General features: G+C 51.6%; 1 protein-coding gene across 3 annotated transcripts; it reads right to left on the bottom strand.

The window, feature by feature from the left end:
- Positions 1–2138: 2138 nt before the first annotated feature.
- Positions 2139–20561, bottom strand: TMEM127 (transmembrane protein 127). Of its 3 annotated transcripts, XR_008793689.1 has the most exons (5): positions 19956–20561; positions 8514–8678; positions 4684–7810; positions 3755–3883; positions 2139–2446 (listed from the first exon to the last, which is right to left on the bottom strand). XR_008793689.1 is itself a non-coding variant. In XM_056122800.1 (3 exons), the coding sequence occupies exons 1-3, from the start codon at positions 20197–20199 to the stop codon at positions 7503–7505; spliced, it is 717 nt and encodes a 238-aa protein (XP_055978775.1). In that variant the 5' UTR covers positions 20200–20561; the 3' UTR covers positions 2139–7502. The 3 variants fall into 3 exon arrangements, 1 of the variants encoding a protein (XP_055978775.1); XR_008793688.1 differs by having other exon boundaries at positions 2139–3883; XM_056122800.1 differs by having other exon boundaries at positions 2139–7810.
- Between the last annotated feature and the right edge of the window lie 380 nt (positions 20562–20941).

Below are 20941 nucleotides of genomic sequence, written 5' to 3'. Positions count from 1 at the left end.
CCACATGACCTACAGTTAAGAAATTGCTAATCTAGAGCTCCTGAATTCACTCTATTCTTTGAGTTTGTTATTTTGTCAAGAAAGTTCTTGGCATGAATGATTTTAGATTTTTTAAAAGTCATTTGCGGCTAAAAATACACTAATATAACCTCGGGAGATCATTTGTGATGCCCAGGATAGACCCTGGATCAGTTGTGTAAAAGATGGGGTTGGAGCAATAGTGCAGTGGGTAGGGTGCTTGCCTTGCATGCGACTGACCTGGGTTTGATCCCCAGCACCCTGCATGGTTCCCCGAGCCTGTCAGGAGTGATCCCTGAGTGCAGTCAGGAGTAAGCTCTGAACACTGTTGGTGTGATCCAAAAAAGTTAATTCATTCCTTGGGCCAGGACTGTAGTTTGGTGGAAGGGCACCGCCGGGTGTGATCCAAAAAAGTTAATTCATTCCTTGGGCCAGGACTGTAGTTTGGTGGAAGGGCACCGCCGGGTGTGATCCAAAAAAGTTAATTCATTCCTTGGGCCAGGACTGTAGTTTGGTGGAAGGGCACCGCCGGGTGTGGCCCAAATATTTTTTAAAAAAGATCAGAAAAGAGGTTTCAGGCTGGCGAGGTACAAAAATACAGCAGGTAAAGCACTTGTCATGCACATGGCTGACCCGAGTTCAATCCCTGGTATCCCTTATGTTCCTTAGAGTACCACCAGGAATGACCTCTGAGCACAGAGCCAGGACTTACTCCTAAGCACAGCTGAATGTGACCTCAAAACAAAACACCCTCCCCACCATAGACAATCTATACCACCTTAATATCCTGGTCTGTAAGAATTGCTCTATATGAGCAATAGTACAGTGGGTATGGTACTTGCCCTGCATATCTATACACACACACACACACACACACACACACACACATACACACACACCACATATGTATATGGGAGAAATTTTGGAGAAATCTTTTAGAATTCTTTGTCCACTTTAAAGCTGTCTTTAGGAGGGGGACAGACCTGGGGATGCTGGGGACCATATGGGATACCCAGTGAGCACCCTACCCACTGTACTATCTATCTAGCTCTCCAGCCCTGGATTGTCTTTTTTGTTTTTTGGATCACACCAGCAGTGTTCAGAACTTACTTCTGGCTCTACTCTCAGGAATCACTCCTGAAAATGCTCAGGGGATCATATGTGATGCTGCGTATCGAACCCAGGACAGCCCAGTACAAGGCAAGGCTTTAATATCTTTGCCATGCTAAGAACTGAACCAAAGGGCTTCACACATGCAAATCAGGGCTCTTCCATCAAACTACAGTCCTGGCCCAAGGAATGAATTTACTTATTTGCTTATTTTTGGTTTGGGGGCTCCATCCTGAGTAGCTCAGGAACTACTCCGTGCTCAGTGGGGGATGCTCCTGACTATGCTTGAGGACCATGCAGTGCCAGGGATAGGACTTAGACCTCCCATATGCAAAACATGGTACAGCCTGTTGAGCTAGCTTCCGGCTCAAAAGTACTCTTTCGTTTTTGAGCAAATGGCAGAATTGAGTAAAGACTTTATTTAAGGAAAGGTAAGGGAGGGGAAAGTAAGGCAGGGAATCTCCTTACTTATAGAAGGAATCTAAAGTCCTAAAGTAGGATTCCCAACTCTTACTTAAAAATTTTTTTTTTTTTGTCACACCAGTGGTGCTCAGAGCCTACTCCTGCCTATGCGCTCAGGATCTCTTCGGGGCAGGGGGCGGAGGGACCATTTGGAATGCTAGGGATCAAACTGGCTTGGCTGGGTGCAAGGCAAGCTCCCTGTCCCCTGTACTAGTATTCTGGCCTTAAATTGTTTAGAGATTACATAGCTAGAAGGAAACTACATTACCTTCTCATGCATTTCAGATTACTATTTGATTCTTTTCCCAAGAGCTGTTGACTTTTCTTCCAATCTTTCAGCTACTTAGAAAGAATCAGGCCAGCTCCAATTTCTGTTTTTTGTTTTATTTATTTATTTTTTTATTTGGAACACATCCAGTGATCCTTAGAGGTTGCTCCTGGCAGTTTCAAGGACTAAGCCGAGGCCTCTTGAATGCCAAGCATGTCCTCAATTTACTGAACTTTCACTCTAATCCTTAACATCCTGGTGTTTTTTTGTTTTGTTTTAAATTTTGGAACCAGTAGTGCTCAGGGTTTTCTCGGGGACCTGGGCTTGCTGGGGATTGAACCTGGGTCAGTAGTGTGCAAGGCAAGCACCTTACCCACTATACTATCTCTCCAGTCCCCCTCAACATCTTTCTTAAGTATGTAAGAAAGGAACTGGAGAGATTACAGAGTAAGTCACCTTTTACACAACTGACCCAGGTTCTATCCTGAACATCAACAAATGATCTCCTGAGCACCACTGTGAGTAATTCTGTGCACAGAGCCAGGAGTAATGCCTGAGCACTGCCAGATCTGGTCTCCAAACCTCCACCTACAAAAAAAGGAAAGTTTAGGGATTAGAGAGATAATGTTGCAAGTAGGGCACTTGTTTAGAATTCAGCCAACCTGGGGTCTCAGGACCCCATATGGTCCCCCAATTCCTGCCGAAAGGGATTCCTGAGCAGAGCCAGGAGTAATTCCTGAGCACAGCTGGGTATTCCTCCCTTCCAAACAAAAAGGGAAGTTTGGTGTGAACCTGGTATTTGGTAACTATTTTCACTACCTTTGAGAGATTTTTGAGCCCATAAAGCAGAGAAGCGAAGAAGACTGTCTTCATGTCATCATATTTTAATCTCTGGGGATCTAGTCAAGACCCCCTTTCAGTTCTGGGAAACAATAAATTCCACTGATGGCACACATTTGTGTCTTGCAGCTCCAAGTATTCTAGCCAGAACTTTGGCATTCTGGGTCCTTGTAGGCTGAGCCCATTTACCGAATTTTTTCCACTGGGGATCACACCCACTCAGAATACAAACTCAGTGTTTCCCAAAGCCTGTCCCTTTCATTCACATTACATCGTGGTCTCATGAAAGCCCAAGTCAGGCCTCTTGTCTTTCATGAAGCCTCAGTAATCAGAGTTCCTTTACCCTCAACAGATGGACTAGACAGGTAGCTCCTGAGGATATTAATATGTGTTCATGACTACATCCTTCATAGAGCACATTGCATCCAATATATTTAGTGAGTGAATGTTGGTGAAAAACAAATGAAAACCTCTTGGCCCTAACGAACACAGTACAGTGGGTAGTGTTTGCCTTGTTCACAGCTAACCCAGGCTCAATCCCATATGGTCCCTGAAGCACCATCAGGAGTAATTAAGCCCTGAACATCACTAGGTGTGGCCCCCCACCGCACCAAAAAAAGAACAACGTAAAAATCAAGAGACACAGAATGCCTTTCTGCACAGTAGAAGTGAGGGCTCCCATTTGCAACCATGCACACGTGCACATTCTCTCCCCTCTCCTAGAGTGCAGGGAGGCAATGACGGGAAAGGAGTAAGGACACCTCCCCTTCTTATTACAGCAAAACCCACCCACCACTGCAAGGCTATTTCAGAAGAAAATTCCCCACCTAAAATGGCCATACTAGAAATCTGGGTGAAAGGTAAAGCCAGAGGCGGCTAGTGGGTCTTGTTAGGCCTTCCCAAGAGGAAAGGGTCTCTTATGGTGCTAGGTGCTAAGTAGATAAGTGGTGGACTGACGGGCTTATATCCTTGAACCCTATTAGGAAGTCCCTCGCCACAGACTCCACCGTTTCCCCACACAAATCCTTCCCTTCCCAGAGACCAGTGATGTCTCACCTGAGGACTGCTTCACCCTCCACACGTTGTGTCTTAATTCTGAATCCTTAGCAAAGTGCCTTTATTTCATATAGACCCCAGGAGAGTTTCCCCCTCTCTGCGCTTCCAATGCCCATTCAAGTGCCATTTCTGCCAAAAAAATACAGGAAATGAGGAAAAAACAAAAACTAGAAAAGCAAGGACCATCAATCCATTTGTTCCTCTATTTCTCCCTTTGGGCTGGAGTGATAGCACAGCAGGTAGGGCATTTGTCTTGCAAGCGGCCAACATGGCCTGCCTGAGTTCGATTCTTCCGCCCCTCTCGGAGAGCCTGGCAAGTTACCGAGTATCTCGCCCGCACGGCAAAGCCTGGCAAGCTACCCGTGACATATTCAATATGCCAAATACAGTAACAATTGTCACAATGGAGACGCTACTGGGCCTGCTCCAGCAAATCGATGAACAATGGGAGGACAGTGACAGTGACAGTTTCTCCCTTTAGGGCTTCAGAGGGATAGCACGGTGACACGGTGACACGTTACTTACAAATGTTCCCTAGTCATCCTAAGGAAACTATCCTCCCCAGAGACCTTTCCCAGATCCCTCAGGTTCTCCCTGCCACCTTTCACCTTCTGGAACTCCTCCTGTGTGTGCCTCTAGGCATGGTTGCTTGGGTCTGCCATCATGTGATGGGCCAGCAGGGCCAGAACCCTTGGGCTCCCTCCTCTTAACACTTGGCTGAGACCTTGGGTCCTGGGCCAGCTGTGTCTGCGCCTTTCCTGCTGTTGCCAGCTCTCAGGCTCCCCCGTGCCTGCACTCTCTGCCTCTTTGGCACCAGACTGACCTGCCTTCACATGGCCGCTGGGCATTAAAGCCAACCTGGGCTCTCCTCTCTCCTCAACGTCCACAGCTCCCTCAGCACTTTTTGTGCCTTCAGTGAGCCTCCTTACCTAACCTCACGTCACTTCTTGGCCACCGGTTGTGCTTCTGTTGTCATCCAGTCAGCAGGCACACCCTCACCTCCAGATACTCTCCACGGTCGATGTCATCTCTCAGGCTACCCCTGGCACAGCGTTTCCGCAGCTGTCGAGTAGGCCTGTTACTTCCTTCTACCATCTCTTTGCTTTTTCCTTTTGGTTTTGGGGCCACTCCCAGCGAAGCTCAGGGATCACTCATGGCAGGCTTGGGGGACTCTATGGGGTCCGGGGAATAAATTTGGGTCGGCCATATGCAAGGCAAGAATCTTAGCCACTATCACTATCACTGCCGAGTCCTTCATGCTGCCTTTTCATGCACAGATCCACTTACGAACTAACATAAAATCCCTGAGAGACAGGGATGCAGGAGACAGGTCAACACATTTCCCTCATGACACTGTGTTCACAAAACAGGGGCTCTTGTAAGTGTTGCATGTGCTTTGCCAATCACTGGCACTGCACAGTCACCCGAGCATCAGCAGAAACAACCCTCCTGCACAGACACAAGTAACTCCCTTAAACTTAAAAGAAATTAAATTAAAAAAATTAATTTCTGGGCCAGAGCTATAGTATAGCAGGTAGGGTGCTTGCCTTGCATGTGGCAAACCTGGGTTCAATCCTTAGTACTCCAGATGGTCCCCTGAGCACCGCCAGGTGTGACCCAAAAACAAAACATAAAACAAACAAAAAATTAATTTCTTCTTCCTCTCTAAGAGTAAGTGGATATACTAAATGAGGGAAACTGTGACCCAAAAATGACAGGAAGCCAGTGGCATTTACATTCTTATTTGTGGTCTTTTTGTTTTGTTCTGCTTTTTAAAATTTTTTTCCTAGAAAAAAAAAAAACACAACCAGGGGATTTATATGACAAAGTCTTAGTGTTAGGATGGCAGGGAAAGAGAAAGGAAGGGCAGAGGCATGGGGAAGCTAATAAAAAGTGGGTTCCGAGAGGTTCACAGGGCCATGCCAGGGCCTCAGGAGATGACGGGTCACTCTGATACGTGTTCAGTGCTGGTCACCCTCTTGGACACCCACAGTCGGAGAGAGCTGGCCCAGACGAACTTGGACAGACAGAAGACAAGACTCAATTCAGCTCGTTGGCTCTGGCTCAGGTACCACACAGCTGTCCTTGCCTAAGAGAAGAGTCGGAAGCATGTGAGCCCCCGCCCAGGTCACACTTTGGCATCACAGTGAGCTCCAGATGGCTGGTCACTCCTGTGCAGACATGGTCTTCACCGCACAAGCGTCTGTCCGGCAGACCCAGGCAGCCTGGCTGAAGAAGATGAAGAGCATGACATTCCCTATCCTTGGCAGGCGTGGTTGTTGTCCAGTCACCTGCTTTTTTTTGCTGTCTCTGCGGCCTTGGGGAGTCAATGGCTCTTGCACTCAGCACTGGACACTGATCCCAAAGCAGTGTGGCCATCTGGGTCCATACTTCATTCTCAGGTTTCTCTTGTGTTATGACCCAGATCTCCAGGGCGGGAAGTCAGCCTGACCCAGAGCCACATGTGGCCCACAGGACAGCCAGGGTGATGGCTGGGCAAGAAAGAGCGAGCAGCACACTGCAAGGTCAGAGAACATTCAAGAAGGGGGGGGGAGAGGCATGCAGTAAGCTGTTATGCCACATCACAGTCTCAGGGCTACCCTGAGCCTGAAGGACACAGCCAGGAACACGAATGTGACTAGGTGGCTCTGACGCCCAGGTGAAGGGGCCCTGCCGGCTGTGGTTTCGATGTGGAGAGTGGGGTCTGCCCGTGTTCCTGCGGGAAGGCCAGGTCCTGTCGGTGCCACAGTCCTGAGGAGCACCATGCTGGCCAGCCAGCCAGGCCACAGTCCTCAGCCCCTCTGGGGACGGGGCTCTGGGTCCACAGGAAGGCCTCTGGGAGCCAGGGCACGGGGGTGGGAGTGGGGGGTTAGGGAGGAGGGCTGCATTCTGCTGGGAGAAGTTCTGGGAAGAACACGTATGGGCTGGAAGGAGCGATGGCCACAAACGATGCCGAGCCAAAAGGAATGGGAGAAACATCTGAGAAACGACAACAGTCCTGTCCCTAGTTTAAAAAGAGAGTATTTGTTGCTGTTGCTGGGTTGGTTTTTTTCCTTTGAAAACCACTCTCGTTTTTAAAAGGTGAAGGGGCCAGGGAGTTAGAGCCCCATCACTCTGGTCCTTTATGGGGACCAGGAGGCTTCAGGCCAGGCTCAGTCCTCTCCTTGCCAGGACTCCAGCCACCCAACGGTTCTGCTCCCCAAAAGCAAATCCTTCTCCCCATAAAACCAGAACACACGTGGTGGGGACGTCCAGAGACTAAAGTGCAGAGAAGTCCACAGAGTGGGTGGTCCCCTGAAAAGGGATAGGGTCGGGGGTGGGGGAGGCTGCAGGGGTAAGCCCCGAGCTACAGCTAGGGATGGAACCTTGACCCTCAAGGACAGGAACATGCCAGGCACAGTCCCTGCTGCCTGGGGCTGTTCACGGTTAGCAGCTCCCCAAGGAAGGGCCTGGTCTCAAAGATACGGCCCGTGACGACAGAACACTGTGTGATCACCCCTGGTTGGTAATGACTTAGTGACTATGAAGGAGAGAAGGTGGCAAGAGGGTGACTGCATTATATAAAACTGCTGAATCTCCAGAGCTGCGTGCTGTCACTAGTGCACACGAGTCTCACGGCAAAGTCTGTCCTGGGACAGGTCTGGTGACGAGAGTCAGGGTCCTACTGGTGAGGCCTGCCGGGGCAGGAGTGCCTCTGGAAGTGGGTGGAGGGGGGTGCTGAGGAAGCAGGCACCCTCTGGTGGTGGCTTTAGGGCGTGTAGGCCGGGGGCGGCTGAAACTGGTTGATGACCTCATACTCTGCAGGGTAGGGCTCGTTCTCCTCCATCTCCGAGAGCAGCTCCAGCGCCTGCTCCTCCTCCTCCGTGGGGTAGTGGCGCAAGAGGTTGGCCGCCGTGGCCAGGATGGACGCGCCACCAGCTCCTGCCACCAGGTAGAAGCTAACGGCGAAGGTGACGTACACCTGGGATCCGTGGTACTTCTTATGTTGCTGCTGCAGGGCCAGGATGAGTTCAGAAGCCCAGTAAGAGAAGCCGATAACAGTGGCACACTGCAGGACTGGAGACACAGGGGACAGTGGGAAAAGGGGTGAGCAGGCTGCCTGAACCCATAGCAGCTGACTACCCAAGTCGCCATCTCAAAGGCATCACTCAGTCACGGGATTCTGGGATGCTGGGGCCCCGGATTGGGACAGACACTGATACTCTGCACCCCGAGGCCAGTTGGCTTCTCCAGTTTATAGACGTGGTCACTGGAATACTAGGGCTGCGTGAAGCTGGCGGGTGGCTGAAAGAAACAGACAAGGTCATGCGACCTGAGCCCTGGAATTGGCACCACCAGGGGCCAAAATGACACTCCAGCCCCATCCTGAGAGAGAGAGGGGGGATCATGCACAAGTGGAGAAAGCTGGTCCACAGCAGGGCTGAGGGGAGTGGAGGAGAATCTGATGAGATGGTGTGCTGGGGGGGGGGGGGTCGGGGATACACACACCCAGTTCCAGGACCCAAGAGTCCAGTCAGAGGAGCTTCAAGCCCAGTGCTTAGAGACCCAAGACTTCTCGGGTGATTCTAACAAAATCCCCTTCCCTGCTGCTGTGCAAGTGGCGTTGAGTCCTGGCAAGCGACACCAGCAAGCTGCCATCACACCTGTACTATCTAGGAAGGGGATGAACATGTGGACAGGTTTCTGTTCCTGAGCAAAGGAATCCTTTTGTCCCCACCTGCCTCACCTCCGGCCGTCCCCCTCCAGCCGGCTGTCTTACCTGTGAGGATGTGGGCAAAGGCATAGCGACGGGTAATCTTCAGGGCTGGGTGTTTGGGCCCAAAGACGTCAAGAAGGAATGCAGAGAGACTACACAGGATGCCCAGGAAGCAGAAGGCAGCGATGACCCGAAGGAGCAACACTGTCTGGGGATTCATGCAGAAATCTGCAATGGGAGAACCACATTCAGAACCCAGGTAGCACACGGGGCAGGAAGCCCCCAGCTGGCGGGAGCTTCCTCCTCTCCATCATAGTCTGGGGGAACCACAGAAATAGTCTCGCTCCTGCAGAAGAGGTGAGGCAGCCTCTGTCTCGCAGAATAGGCACTGAGCCTTCCTCCCTTTCAATGAGACCAGGCTGGAGGCCCTGGTTAGTGATCAGGAGTAGAGTGTTGTTTGCCATTCAGATGTGAGGCCCTGGGTTGGATCTCTGGAAACACACACACACACACACACACACCTGGGTTGGATCTCTGAAACACACACACCTGGGTTGGATCTCTGGAAACACACACACACACACACACACACACACACACACACACACACCAAAACCAAAACCCAGAAAGCAAGACTAGGCGAAATGCAGGGCTGTGTACACACACACACACACACACACACACACACACACACACCTGGGTTGGATCTCTGGAAACACACACACACACACACACACACACACACACACCAAAACCAAAACCAAAACCCAGAAAGCAAGACTAGGCGAAATGCAGGGCTGTGTCTGTACACACACACACACACATACACACCTGGGTTGGATCTCTGGAAACACACACACACACACACCTGGGTTGGATCTCTGGAAACACACACACACACACACACACACACACACACACACACACACCCCTGGGTTGGATCTCTGGAAACATACACATACACACACACACATACCTGGGTTGGATCTCTGGAAACACACACACACACACACACACACACACACACACACACACACCCCTGGGTTGGATCTCTGGAAACACACACACACACACACACACACACAACAACAACAAAAACCAAAACCAAAACCCAGAAAGCAAGACTAGGCGAAATGCAAGGCTGTGTACACACACACACACACACACACACACACACACACACACACACACACCTGGGTTGGATCTCTGGAAACACACACATACACACACACACATACCTGGGTTGGATCTCTAGAAACACACACACACACACACACACACACACACACACCGCAACCAAAACCAAAACCAAAACCCAGAAAGCAAGACTAGGCGAAATGCAGGGCTGTGTGTGTACACAGACACACAGACACACAGACACACAGACACACAGACACACACACACCAACAAAAACCAAAACCAAAACCCAGAAAGCAAGATTAGGCGAAATGCAGGGCTATGTGTGTACACACACACACACACACACACACACACCCCAAAACCAAAACCCAGAAAGCAAGACTAGGTGAAATGCAGGGCTGGGTTCCATTGTATGTGCTGTGTGGTTCTAACCAGGCGCTGCAGACCCTGACAGTTACTCAGCAGCTCCCTCATTGTTCTGAAGCAGACCTTGGGCAGGCAGGAAATGCCTTCTGGCTTCACTGAGGACACAGCTGGGGGAGACTAAGGCCAGAGGCTAATTAATGTCAATTCTCCAGCCAGCCACTAGCTCAGTCCTTTTTGTCTAAGCTCTAGCTCTGACGAATGTTCCATTACCAGAGGGCACTAAACAGACAAGGAAAGATGACAAACTGGACCTTCACCTTTACTTTGGCTCCCTCCCTGAGGCCCACTAAAACAAAACTGAACAATTTTTCTTGTTGGATTTTTTTTTCATTTTTGGGGGCTACACTTCATTATGCTTAGGGCTTATCCTGGCTCTAGGCTCAGGAATTACTCCTGGAGGTGCTCAGAGGGGCCATATGGAGTGCAGGGATTGAATCCCAGTTGGCCACAAGGAAGGCAAGTGCCCTACGTGCCATACTATTGTTCCAACCCAATAACTTTATTTTTATTTTTTTATTTTTAGATAAATTTAAAAAAAATAAGCCCACAAAAAGCTGAGGGGCAAAAAAAAAAAATTCTGAAAATTGGAAGTAATACGATGTGGCACTATCTCAAATAAACTTGAGACTAGGGGGTGTAGATCTGAGTGGGGAGCTACAGTTTAGGGGCACGAAATCTGAGGAGCACCTAAGTTTATACCAGAAAGATCTAAAAAGGTCCAGACCTTGATAGCACCAAGTATCTTTTATAAGAAGGGAAAAGGGACTGGGAGAAGACTGGAAGGGCGGAATCACAAGCTTTGCATGTGGGTGCCCCAGGTTTGACCTCAAATACTGCAAGGGTTCAAAGAGCAATGCTGTAAAAAGAAATCAAACAGGACAAATAAACAACATGAACCTGTACCTTTGAAGGGTGCAGGTTCTACCAAAATGGGGGAGCAAGCCCAGTATGCAAGCAAAGGTCAGGACACCGATGCAGGGAGAGCCCAGGAGGACCACATACATGCACAGGGGAGAGCGACCTGTGTTTCCTGGGCAACTAGACAGCAGGTGAGTCCCCTCTGATGTCTATGCAGTCACAGCACCCAGCATCAAGGCTGACCTGGAAAGATGCCAACTGACTTAAGAAGTTCTGGAAAGAGGTGGTGAGATCTCAAAGTCCTTTCCAAAGCCTGCCTCAACACCAAAGGGGAGAAGGCAGCTAGAATAGAGAAGGGATCACTAAGAAAAAGATGGCTTGGACTGGAGAGATAGTACAGTGGGTAGGGTGTTTGCTCTGCATGCGGCTGCCCGGGTTCGATTCCCAGTATCCCATATGGTCCCCTGAGCACCGCCAGGAGTAATTCCTGAGTGCAGAGCCAGGAGTAACCCCTGTGCATCACCGAGTGTGACCCAAAAAAAAGAAAAAGATGGATTGAGGAACTGGTTGGGATGGGAGATGTGTGCAGAAAGTAGATAAAGGACCAAACATTGTAACACCTCAGTGTCTGTATTGCAAACCATAATGCCCAAAAGTAGAGAGAGAGTATGGGGAATATTATTTGCCATGGAGGCAGGGAGAAGGTGGGAAAGGGGGGGTGGTATACCAGGGATATTGGTGGTGGGGAATGTGCACTGGTGGAGGGATGGGTGTTTAAGTTTAACATGCTTAAACCAGCGTGTTAAGCACCAATGGGGTTTGATCATTCTGTGATTGTAACCCAAACTTGAAAGCTTGTAACTATCTCACAGTGATTCAATTAAAAAAAAAAAAGTCTTTTCCAAGTCCTGATCTCAGGCTGAGATGGGGGTAAGGAGCAATAGTACGGCAGGTAGAGCACTTGCCTTGCATGTGGCCAAACGGGATTCAATCCCTGGCACTCCATATGGTCCCCTGAGAACTGCCAGGAATAATTCCCGAGCACAGAGCTAGGATAAGCCCTGAGCACAATGGAGTGCACCGACACCCCCCCTCCAAAAAAAACCCAACAAAACCATCACTCTTTAGACCAGTGGTTATCCATTTTTTGTTTCTCTAGAGCAGCACCAGCCTACAGATAGATGACTATTGAAAACCAGCATGTTAAGCACCAATGGGGTTTTTCCCCCCCTCTTGGGGAAGGGCACACCCGGTAATGCTCAAGGGTAACTCCTGGCTCTGCATCCAGGAATTACTCCTGGCAGTGCTTGTGGGACCATATGTGATGAACCTGGCTTGGTTTTGTGCAGGGCAAGTAAGTGCCTACCTGCTTGCCTGTTATCGCTCCAGCTCCAACAGCTTTTCTATGAGCCAGCAGGCAAGGTGTGCTGACCAGTACTGGTCCACAGATCCGTGGCTGAAAACCACTGTTCTGAAGCACTGCAGAGTTAGCTGAGTACTGGGCGAAAGAATTTTCCCAGCCCCCCGTGATTGTAAGCTCTGGATCTGTAGCAGGAACTGGGAACATGGTGGGTATTTTCCACACAGCCACCGTCATTCCTAAGCAGGTGAGTTGATCCTGGACCTACAGGAAGGTGGAATGACAAAAACCTGAAGCTGGGGCCAGAGAAAGTATGCAGGTACCACGCTTGCTTCACATGCAGTCAACCCGGGTTCAATTCACAGCACCCAATAGGGTCCCCCAAGACTCATCAGGAGTGATCTCTGAGCGCAGAGCCAGGACTAAGCCCTGAGCACTCCCAGGTGTGACCCAAAATAAAACCTGACGACAACAAAACAGACTGAGAGCAATACACCTTGCTGCATGGGGTGGTGAGCAGCTGCTCACCATGGGGAAGCAGACTGGCCCCGCAAGGCCTGGCTGGCACAGCATGCATTCTTCCCTCAGGAGCAGCATGTCAGGCCCACACATGTTCTCAGTCTGGCTTCAGGTCACCCACTAAGTGGTCGTCAGAGTCATGTGTCACCTCCAGTCAGCTGACCACCTGGCTGGGCTCTTGTCATCCATCATGGAGCAGCTGACAGCAGAGGCCTGACCGAACTTTAGCTCTGCAGCCTTCGCTTGCTGCAGCCCCACAGAGCCAGTGTTGTGGGTTGAGTCTAGGGGCTTCCTTGAAAGAAAAGATCCTAGTGGGCTGGGGAGATGGCTCAAAGGATCGGGCCACATGTCTGGCATGCACAAGACCCCAAGGTCAATTCCTGATACTTCAGGGGCCTTTCAAACACCCACTGGGTATTGCTCTAGTGGCCCTCAGAACTGCTGGAACCAAGTACTGAGACTTAAGTCCACATAGCTGGACTGAATATTGTTGGAGTAGCCCCTGAGACCCCTGAATATGGTCGAGAGTTCCCTACCACCGCCCCCCCAATAAAAGATTAAGTTTTCAATTAACAATGTAAGTTATTTATTTATTTTTAAATTATTGTTCTGTTTTGTTTGGGGCTACACCCAACTATGCTCAGGGCTTACTCCTGGCTCTGTGCTCAGGAGGATATATATGGTGTTTGTGGGACCATATGTGGTGCCAAGGATTCTATATGAGATGTACACAAAAAATACATTTTTTGATTTGTTTTAGGGCTACACCTAGTTGTGCTCAGGGATCACTCTTGGTGGGGCTCAGGAGACCATATATGATGTTGGAATTGAACAAGTTCGGCCATGCACATGGCAAGTGCCCTACCTGCTCTGCACTCCCCCCCACAGAACTCCCCCCGGCCAAAGTACATTTTTTTAAATTAATTTATTTATGTGGGTTTTTGTAGCTGCTATTTGTTTGTTTTATTTTGGGGTCATACCCAGCAGTGCTCAGGGCTTACTCCTGGCTCTTTGCTCAGGGATCACTCCAGGCATGGCTTGGGGAACCATATAAGATGCTTAGGATCCAATCCAGGTCAACCACGTACAAGACAAAGGCCCTACCCACTCTACTATAACTCTGGCACATAATACTCTTCTTTTAATTCTAAGGAAGAAGTACTTGGGATAGAAAACCTCACAGAGACCATCCCTCCCCTCCAGAGGTAAACAGACCTGGCAGTTTCTGGTGCACTCACCAGGAATAGCCTGCGGGCACAGCTGCCTTAAATGTTGTCTTTGTCAAGTGCTGGGAATGTGGCTCAAGTGGTAGAGTAGCTCTGTGGCAGGTTAGAGGCACCAGGTTCCCTCTCTGGCCCTGCAAGCCCCTCACCCCAGCACCCTGAAGTTAGGTTCTAGAGGCCCCAGCAACAATAAAGAAAGGACCATTTAAAAAAAGTGATTGTAAAGACAGTAGAGGTGAAGGGGCTGGCCTCTTTATTTTTAGAGCCATATCCAGCGATGCTCAGGGGTTACTCCTAGATTCTGCACTCAGGAATCACTCCTGGAAGTACTCAGGGGACCATATAGCGTGCTGGGAGCAGAGCCTGGTTCAGTGCGTGCCTGACAAGTGCCCTACCAACTGTACCATCGCTCCAGCCCCAGAGGTGCTTGCCTTGGATGTGACCAATCGAGAACCACAAAATCTCTCCTGGGCCCCACCAGTATAGAGCCAGGAATCAGCCCGGTGCACTAGTAGGTGTGAGTACACCCGTCACCTCCACACCCAAAACAAGTGACCTCAGGGATGCTTCCCTGAACTCAGGGGATCTCCGCACAGCTCCAATGAGAGGCAGAGGCTCCAGGAGGTTAAGCAGCACAGAGCTAGACCCCAAATCCTGGCCAGGTCCCCTGTGTGGCACTCCTGGAATCACCAAGCACCAGTTTCAATGTTTCCCGGATGGACCAGTCAGTCCAGCCCTAACAGCTATGTTGGAGCAGCTGACCAGGAAGGAGACCAGCACTGCCCTCAATCCACCAAGGGCTGCCAAAGCAACAAGGCTGGGATCACTGGGCAGACCTGCTCAGCATGGCTGAAGCCTCAGCAATCGTCCAAGCCTAGAGACCCCTGAAAGGGACATCTTAGCCCCAATCCCTAGACCTAGACACAGCCCGAGGGCAGGTTCTTCATCTGCTAGCAGCTCTGTCCTCAGCCACCAACTGAAAACACTTCGGCAGCCCTTGCCCACGCTCACAGGGACCGTTGGCAGCATTCAACCTGTGGAGACCACCCTTGCTGGCCCTCCAAGAAGTAGTAGAAACCACTGGGTGACCCACCGGCAGCTTTTTCTTGGACCGATCACATTTCTGGACATTTAATAGCACCTTAACCCTTATTCTACCTCTCTGGCCCCACACCAAATGATTTTTAAGCTCAAATTTTAATACAAACTGTATGTCAGTGTGACGGCCTTTCTCTAATCCCCAAATAGTGAGTAAAGCCTCAGCTTTGGCAGAAACCAAGCATGAATTTCCCTTGGAGGGATGCCAACAGGCACCCCAGGAGAACTGCCCTATACCCTGCTGCCCTCTCTTCAGAAGGCCTAGAGGCATGGAGCGGTCAGCAGTGGGTCCAGATGTGCCCCCCTGGGGATCTCATCCTCCTGGCCCAGACATCAACGTGTCAGGCCTTGAGAGGGCTGAGAGCAGCAAGGGGCCTGCCTTCTCTGGAGCCCAGTGTTTGAGAACGAGCACCCCTGTCCTCTCCCCTCCCATGGGCAGACTTGCGGGCCGCTGGGGCCGATGGACTCTGGTCTACACTGCATGCTGGCCCCTCCAGTCACTAGGGAAGAAGGCAGCTGCTATGTAACAGGATCCCCAGGCACTGACTTTGCCCAAGGTCACTGGTGAGTCACTGGGCTGGGTTTTGTTTGGAAGGCCCTGGCTCTTCCGGTCTACCTGCTCGTGCCGACGCCAGCTCTTCAGCTCCCCACACCCCCTCTGACCCTCCCTGGACATTCAAGTCACGGGCATGGCGCTTGGCCCCTTCTCAGCACTCATCCACAGGCCCAACTGCGCAGCCTGTCTCCTCGGGTGGGGGTGGGGGTGGGGGTGGGGGGTTGGTTATCTGGTCTGGGACCCAACAGGGCCCTCCAGTACCTGGCCGGGTCATCCCCACCCACAGCCAAGGGCCAGCCCCACTGCCTCTGCGGACAGGCCTGGCAGCATGTGGACATACCAGCAGCATCAGTCATACCCCTCCGGCTCTCAGGGCCTCCCTGGAAAGCCTCAGTCTCCCTGTGGTTAGTTGTCGTCACCTGACTTCCTCATTTCCCAAAGATGCTTCCCGAGGCTGCTGCCTCGCTGACCTTCCTTGGCTCGCCACACTCGAGGGCAGACAGAAACAGAGGCTCAGAGGGACGATTGTCTGGTGCTCCACTGTCTGGGGTCACTACAGTCTGAGCGTTATTCTGGAGCCACAGCCCTGGATGAAGAGCTGTGTGAGAAGCAGGCCCCATACACTCAGCCCCCAGTGGAAGAATTTGGGAATCACTTTTTTTCTGGTTTTGTTTTTTGGGACACCTGAAGGTACTGGCAGAGGGACAAAGCCACGCGGGTTCCGGGGCCGAGACCTCCAAGCCTACTCGATTTGGAGTCGAGCATCTTCCACCCAGATCCTCCAAATTCCAGTAGGCGGGGGTCACACCCACCACCTGGCCCCCTGGCGCCGTGTAATCCCATCAGCGGCCAAGACTCAGAGACTATAAAATCCAGATCCCGGACATCTTATCAGGACATCTTTTTATGACATCTTATTATCTCATTCCTACTTTGGACAAACTTGCAGGCTATCGAATGTAGCCTGCCCACAGGGCAGAGTCTGGCAAACTCCCCGTGGCCTACCAAATATGCCAAATACCAGTAACAATGATGGGTCTCATTCTCCTAAAGAGCCGTGAATATAATCTCAGGGCTAGGATGAAAGAGACGTTACTGGGGCCTGCTCGAGGCAATCGACGATTAACAGGATGATGAAATGAAAATGTTTTTTGGGTCACAACCAGCTGTGTCCAGGGCTTACTCCTGGATCTCTGCTCAGGGATCATTCTTGGTGGGCTGGGAGTGGGGGGAGAACCATTTGGGTACAAGGGATCAAATCCCAGTAAGCCATGTGCAAACAAGGGCCCTACCTGCTGTACTATCACATGGGCCCTAGAATCTGGAAACCTTCTAAACTAATCCACAGTTGCTAAAGCCTTCCAGGCCCTGCAATGACGGTTTGGCCTTTGAATCATCAGCTGAAGACTGAATACAGAGGCAATGGGAAAAGAAACAGGCAGCTTTGACTATTCTTATCAGAAAAACTCAACCAGAATGGGAACTAAGCCTTGGGCCACCCAGATCCTAGGAATGAAGAAAAAAGGAAGCCAGAAAGAACAATGCTTTGTTTAGTGTCTGTGTCACGCAGATCTGCCATGTGCCCTGAGCAAGTTCTTTGGCCTCTCTGAGCCGGAGGTGTCTGTCAAGTGTGGGGTTGACCGTAAAACCTTCCAAATAGGGGCTGGAGCGATAGCACAGCAGGCAGGGCATTTGCCTTGCACACGGCTGACCCAGGCTGGATCCCCAGCATCCCATATGGTCGCCTGAGCACTGCCAGGATCAATTCTTGAATGCAGAGCCAGGAGTGTCCCCTGTGCATTGCTGGGTGTGACCCAAAAAGCAAAAACAAACAACACACACACACACACACACACACACAAACACCTTCCAAATAATAGTGTGGCCCAGAAGAAAGGAAAATTGAGCCTGCTGTGTGCCTGTCCAAAGTGTGCCAGTCCAGGTCAGTGCATGACCTCTGCTTCCTCTAGAGATGGGGAACCTCCAGGTTTCCAAATAGGCCTGACAATGAGCTTGCAGGTCCAGTAAGCACAGCCGGAAGGTGACAATATGTCTGAAGGCCCTAGGGGAACCAAAGAACAATGGAGACAAAGGACAGAAAGAATCAAACTCTTGGGGCTGGAGTGATAGCATAGAGGGTAGGGCACTTGCCTTGCAAGCTGCGGACCTGGGTTCTATTCCCAGCATCCCATATGGTCCCCCAAGCACCACCAGGAGTAACCCCTGATCATCGCATTGCTGGGTGTGCCCCAAAAAGCAAAAAAAAAAATCAAACTCTTGTCCATCTTCTGTGATGCTCCAGGCCTCCCCTTGCCTCCCCATGTACTCTATGATCGGACAGGAGATGTTCCTAGTTTGTGAGATGGCCACCAGCAGGCAGGGAGAAGTTCAGTGAATAGAGAGCGGTAAACTCCAGAACACCTCAGTGTCCATGTGTAGGAAACACACTTTTACAAAAGTCCTACTCTGGCCACAGTTACAGTTTAGAAACAGTAAAAAACAACAGAGAACTTGCACAAGAACTTGTTCTTATGTTTTACATACTTTTCTCAGGGAGGCATGTGACAGTGAGGTCACTGAGAGCACATGCCCAACGAGAACTGAAATGAAATAAAGGACAAGAAACTGAGACGAGGGCCAGGAGCCATAGCACCACGGGGAAGACACTTGCCTGGCATGGGGCTGCCTGGGGTTTGATCCCTGGAATCCCATATGGTTTCCAGAGTCCTGCCAGGAGTGAGTCCTGAGTACTGCTGGAATAGCCCAAAAGCCAAAAATAAAAAAAGAAACTGAGACAGAAGGAAAAGATGAAGGCAAGCTCAGTTATGCCTCCCCAAACTGTGCTCTCTGGAGAGGCCACTTGTCTGAGCCACAGATCCCTGGACTCTGATATAAAGACCTGCCATCACATTGCCTCTCTCAACCCCAGGAATTCTGGGAGCCTCCCTTGAGAGCAGCTGACAAGAAAGGAGCATCCTCATGCTCTCTGGGGTGAGCAGGAAGCACCAAGTACTTGGGAGACAGAGATACCAGGGGATAACCGCAAAGGTCTGGATGCAGGATGGAGGGGTGGCAGCTGTCCTTCAAAGGACAGTAAGGGCCTGAGTGCGCAAGGACAGGGGAATGTGCTGAGGGAAAAAAACAACATCCAGCCTCCAATCAAATGCAGTGGCCTTTACCCAACAAGCCCACACTGGAGAAAAGGCTGCATGTCACGAAGCCACATGCTGGGATTTACGCCTGATTCAATGAACCAACTCATCAAAGGCATTGACACAATGAATCAGGTAATCAAGTAGGGGCTCCCAATCTGTTCTCCACAAATTCTCCTAGAGCCACAAAAATGCAAAAGCAGGAAGGGAAAGGCAACCGTAGGTCATGGGGACAAGATTTTCCCCGGCCAGCCCTGTAGCAATAACCTGTGATCCAACGTACAGGAACTTGACCTTTTCAACAAATCCCCCCACCACCTGCATAGACCTCTAAAGGGGCAACATAAAACTGCCTTACTGGAAGGGCTTCTGGAATGCATCGTGGATAGGAGGAGGCAGAGAGAAAATATGAAGACCTTCAAAATCAGCTCAAAAGATCATGGGGGTGATAACAGTATTGCTATGGTCTCTATGGTGTCCACTGACTGTATTTTTTTGGGAGGGGTCAAAGGGAGATAGTGCAGTCCTGTTGTGAGAGTCAATCACCCTATATATTCTTTCCTGGAAACAGGGCTAGGTAGGATGAGCTCTGGGGCTCTCTGGGAACATCCTTAGGAAACCCCCATCCCTGCCCCTTTCTCTTTTCAGTACCTCCCTGACTAGGAAGGATGAAGATCAACTGAACAACCTTAGCTCAGCAGTGTCATTTGATCTAATTCCAGGACCCATTCTCAGTGGTTCTTCTGCAACTGATGTCTGCATTAGGCTCCCTTTTTCCTCCAACAACAACAAAATTCCATTAGCACAGTTGTCAAAAATATCTTTTCAACTGTAATCATTCCAAGTTCCTTTTTCTCCACTCATCAAGCTGTCCCAGAGAAACCTCACTGCATCTCAGAGGCTACTTAGCAGGGGGCAGCTACCGCGGAGCTCCCGCACCCTTATCTCTCCTCCACGGACAGCGCCCTTCCTCCGGCAGAATCCGAAAATAGCAGCAGTCCGGATTAGCACTGGCGTGTGGAGTAGGTGCTTGGCTGAATAACAGCAGAATTAATGACAGGTCGGACCCCAAACAGAGCCACCTGCTGGGCATGGACTGCTGGGCTGTTAGCTGCAAGCTCCGCGCCAGCCCTCTCTGCTCTGTCAGTCCGTCGGCCCCGCGCCGCTCTCACCTTTCAGCAGGTCCGGGTGCACGTAGCCCAGCACGTCGGAGACTCCCAGCTCCTGGCGGGAACAGGTGCCCCCATGGATGTGCAGCCAGGCGGGCTCTGCGAGGGCGGTGCACAGCGCCGTGATGGACAGGGCGCCCGGGAGCGCCGAGGCCAGGCTGCGCTCCGGCTGCTTGGGCAGGGCGCTGCCTCCCGGGCTCCTCCGCCGGCGCCCACCGGGCAGCCCTGCGCCTCCGGGGGCGTACATGCCCAGGGCCCCCAGCCGTCGCTGCGCCGCCGCCGCTGGTGGTCGCCGGGCTCCGCGGGGCGCGCAGAGCCTGCCTGTCGCGGGGAGAAGAGCAAGGAGCTGGGTTTGCCCGGGGAAGCCGGCGCAGGACAATCGGCGCTGACACCGGAGGACGAGGGGCGGGACCTGGGGCCGAGGGGGGCCGGCGAGGCTGCAGGGATTTGGGGGGCGGGGACCGGGTGCCGGGAATGAGGCTGCGGAGGTGCAGGAGAAGGGGAGACCCCGAGGAAGCTGGAGTCCCGCTGGGACCTAAGGTGAGCAGGGTGGGCTGCAGAGGAACGGAGGTTTCGGTGGCTGGAGGGAGAGAGACCTGGAAGCCCGGGTTCGGTCAGAGAGAGAGAGGAGGGGCGGAGGACCCGGCTGGGCCGCGGGGATAGGGACCCGGGTTCTGGGGAAGGCGCTCTGGGGTGCGACCTCCACGAAGAAAGGACTCGGCCCACGCCGCCCTTTTGCCTCACCGGTCAGCAGGCCTCAGGCTGGACTGGCAACGCTCCGTCCTGTCACAGAGCCCTAAGCAGCTGCAGGCCGGCGATCGCAGGCCCAATCTCGCAACGCCCGGACCGACCCGGGCCGATCCACTTCCGGCTTCCTTCAGCTCTGCCTCCGCCCCCTCCGGCTCCCCGCCCCGCCCCGCGCGCGTCACAGCCCGGGCGCGCCGCCGCTCCCTGCGCAGGGCCTCACGGGACTTGTAGTTCAGCGCAAT

The sequence above is a fragment of the Sorex fumeus genome, unplaced genomic scaffold (genome assembly GCF_029834395.1).
Source record: "Sorex fumeus unplaced genomic scaffold, SorFum_2.1 ptg000006l, whole genome shotgun sequence".
Classification (NCBI taxonomy): domain Eukaryota; kingdom Metazoa; phylum Chordata; class Mammalia; order Eulipotyphla; family Soricidae; genus Sorex; species Sorex fumeus.
The sequence above is the reverse complement of the archived record's forward strand: the minus strand, read 5'-3'. Positions and strand labels throughout refer to the sequence as shown.